Source organism: Oncorhynchus nerka, unplaced genomic scaffold (assembly GCF_034236695.1).
Source record: "Oncorhynchus nerka isolate Pitt River unplaced genomic scaffold, Oner_Uvic_2.0 unplaced_scaffold_1092, whole genome shotgun sequence".
Lineage (NCBI taxonomy): Eukaryota > Metazoa > Chordata > Actinopteri > Salmoniformes > Salmonidae > Oncorhynchus > Oncorhynchus nerka.
In genome coordinates, this window is record NW_027040225.1 from 19,756 (window position 1) to 23,597 (window position 3,842).

A 3,842-nucleotide genomic window follows, 5' to 3' on the forward strand; every position below is an offset into this window, starting at 1 on the left:
TTGAATTGAACTGGGTTGAATCATTGACTTTGAATTGAACTGGGTTGAATCATTGACTTTGAATTGAACTGAGTTGAATCGTTGACTTTGAATTGAACTGGGTTGAACTGGTTTGAATCATTGACTATGAATTGAACTGGTTTGAATCATTGACTTTGAGTTGAACTGGGTTGAATCATTGACTTTGAATTTCACTGAGTTGAATCGTTGACTTTGAATTGAACTGGGTTGAATCATTGACTTTGAATTGAACTGGGTTGAATCATTGACTTTGAATTGAACTGGGTTGAACTGGTTTGAATATCATTGACTTTGAATTGAACTGGTTTGAATCATTGACTTTGAATTGAACTGGGTTGAATCATTGACTATGAATTGAACTGGGTTGAATCATTGACTATGAATTGAACTGGGTTGAATCATTGACTATGAATTGAACTGAAGTGATGATTTTCTCTCCCTCCTCCCCAGATTGAAGAAGGCCATGATTGGTTTTGAACACATGTTTGAGGAGGTTCCCATCGTGATCAAGAACTCCCACCTGATCAACGTTCTGATGTGGGAACTGGAGGAGAAGTGTACTGTGGCCGACAAACACGAACTGCTCAACCTCTCCAGCAGGTATGTGACGTGGTGCTGTCTACCCTAGTGGTGCTGTCTACCCTAGTGGTGCTGTCTACCCTAGTGGTGCTGTCTACCCTAGTCTACCCTAGTGGTGCTGTCTACCCTAGTGGTGCTGTCTACCCCTAGTGGTGCTGTCTACCCTAGTGGTGCTGTCTACCCTAGTGGTGCTGTCTACCCTAGTCTACCCTAGTGGTGCTGTCTACCCTAGTGGTGCTGTCTACCCCTAGTGGTGCTGTCTACCCCTAGTGGTGCTGTCTACCCCTAGTGGTGCTGTCTACCCTAGTCTACCCTAGTGGTGCTGTCTACCCCTAGTGGTGCTGTCTACCCCTAGTGGTGCTGTCTACCCCTAGTGGTGAATCCTTAAAGCCATCTACCCCTAGTGGTGCTGTCTACCCCTAGTGGTGCTGTCTACCCCTAGTGGTGCTGTCTACCCCTAGTGGTGCTGTCTACCCCTAGTGGTGCTGTCTACCCCTAGTGGTGCTGTCTACCCCTAGTGGTGCTGTCTACCCCTAGTGGTGCTGTCTACCCTAGTGGTGCTGTCTACCCCTAGTGGTGCTAATCCTTAAAGCCATTTCCCCTCACTACTCCCTCTCCCCCCACTACTCCCTCTCCCCCCACTACTCCCTCTCCCCTCACTACTCCCTCTCTCTCTGTGTTATAAAAGCCATTTCCCCTCACTACTCCCTCTCCCCCACTACTCCCTCTCCCCTCACTACTCCCTCTCTCTCTGTGTTATAAAGCCATTTCCCCTCACTACTCCCTCTCCCCCACTATCCCTCTCCCCTCACTACTCCCTCTCTCTCTGTGTTATAAAGCCATTTCCCCTCACTACTCCCTCTCTCTCTGTGTTATAAAAGCCATTTCCCCTCACTACTCTCTCTCTCTCTGTGTTATAAAAGCCATTTCCCCTCACTACTCCCTCTCTCTCTGTGTGTGTTATAAAAGCCATTTCACCTCACTACTCCCTCTCTCTCTGTGTTATAAAGCCATTTCCTCTCACTACTCCCTCTCTCTCTGTGTTATAAAAGCCATTTCCCCTCACTACTCCCTCTCTCTGTGTTATAAAAGCCATTTCCCCTCACTACTTCCTCTCTTTGTGTTATAAAAGCCATTTCCCCTCACTACTCCCTCTCTCTCTGTGTTATAAAAGCCATTTCCCCTCACTACTCCCTCTCTCTCTGTGTTATAAAAGCCATTTCCCCTCACTACTCCTCTCTCTCTGTGTTATAAAAGCCATTTCCCCTCACTACTCCCTCTCTCTCTGTGTTATAAAAGCCATTTCCCCTCACTACTCCCTCTCTCTCTGTGTTATAAAAGCCATTTCCCCTCACTACTCTCTCTCTGTGTTATAAAAGCCATTTCCCCTCACTACTCTCTCTCTGTGTTATAAAAGCCATTTCCCCTCACTACTCTCTCTCTGTGTTATAAAAGCCATCTCACCTCACTACTCCCTCTCCCCCCACTACTCCCTCTCCCCTCACTACTCCCTCTCTCTCTGTGTTATAAAAGCCATTTCCCCTCACTACTCCCTCTCTCTCTGTGTTATAAAAGCCATTTCCCCTCACTACTCTCTCTCTCTGTGTTATAAAAGCCATTTCCCCTCACTACTCTCCCTCTCTGTGTTATAAAAGCCATTTCCCCTCACTACTCTCTCTCTCTGTGTTATAAAAGCCATATCCCCTCACTACTCCCTCTCTCTCTGTGTTATAAAAGCCATTTCCCCTCACTACTCCCTCTCTCTCTGTGTTATAAAAGCCATTTCCCCTCACTACTCCCTCTCTGTGTTATAAAAGCCATTTCCCCTCACTACTCTCTCTCTGTGTTATAAAAGCCATTTCCCCTCACTACTCTCTCTCTGTGTTATAAAAGCCATTTCCCCTCACTACTCCCTCTCTGTGTTATAATAGCCATTTCCCCTCACTACTCCCTCTCTCTCTGTGTTATAAAGCCATTTCCCCTCACTACTCTCTCTCTGTGTTATAAAAGCCATTTCCCCTCACTACTCCCTCTCTCTGTGTTATAAAAGCCATTTCCCCTCACTACTCTCTCTCTGTGTTATAATAGCCATTTCCCCTCACTACTCCCTCTCTCTGTGTTATAATAGCCATTTCCCCTCACTACTCTCTCCCCTTTCATGATCATCACTTTATTGATATGCCACACCTGTCAGGTGGATGGATTATCTTGGCACAGGAGAAATGCTCCCTAACAGGGATGTAAACATATGTGTGCACCATTTGAGAGATGTTTTGTTGTTTTGCGTATGGAACATTTCTGGGATCTTATTTCAGCTCATGAAACCAACACTTTACATGTTGCATTTTTATATTTTTGTTCAGTGTTGTTACTCGACAATGATAACCGAAATGACAGAGTGAGAAGAAAGATGCCTGTACAGAATACAAATATTAAAAAAATTAAAAAAATTGCAACGCAATAGATTTTTGGTCCTGAATACAAAGTGTTATGTTTGGGGCAATTACAACACACTACTGAGTACCACTCTACGTATTTTCTAGCATAGTGTTGGCTGCATCATGTTATGGGTATGCCTGTAATCGCCAAGGACTAAGGGAGTTTTTCAGGATAAAAAAAAACGTAATGAAGCTAAGCACAGGTACAATCCTAGAGAAAAACCCGGTTCTGCTTTCCACTAGACACAAGGAGATTAATTCACATTTCAGCAGGTCAATAACCTAAGACACGAGGCCAAATCTACATTACATTTACATTTAAGTCATTTAGCAGACGCTCTACACTGGAGTTGCTTACCAAGAAGACAGTGACTATTCCTGAGATGCAGAGTTTAGATTTAAATCTACTTGAACATCTATGGCAATGATCAACAACCAATTTGACAGAGCTTGAATCATAAAAAATAAAAATAAAAATGATAATGGGGTTTTGCACACTCCAGGTGTGGGAAGCTCTTAGAGACATCCACAGAAAGACCCTCGGCTGTAATCACTGCCTAAAGTGCTTTTACAAAGGCTGTGTGTGTGTGTGTGTGTGTGTGTGTGTGTGTGTGTGTGTGTGTGTGTGTGTGTGTGTGTGTGTGTGTGTGTGTGTGAAACTTATAGAAATTAAATATTTCATTTTCACACAAAAAATCGAAAACATGTTTTCACTTTGTCATTATGGGGGTATTGTGTGAAGTTGGGCGACATTTTGTTTTAAATAAATGGAATCCATTTTGAATTCAGGCTGCAGCACAACAA

At 43.9% G+C, this 3,842-nt stretch overlaps 1 protein-coding gene across 1 annotated transcript in view; it reads left to right on the plus strand.

Moving 5' to 3' along the window:
• Positions 1-441: 441 nt before the first annotated feature.
• The window catches only part of LOC135570121 (eukaryotic translation initiation factor 3 subunit H), a 31,482-nt gene continuing 28,081 nt past the window's right edge, over positions 442-3,842 (plus strand). Inside the window, exon 1 of the mRNA XM_065016190.1 lies at positions 442-621. Within this exon, the coding sequence (XP_064872262.1) occupies positions 485-621 (137 nt within the window). The 5' untranslated portion in view covers positions 442-484. The remainder of the gene's footprint in view (positions 622-3,842) is intronic.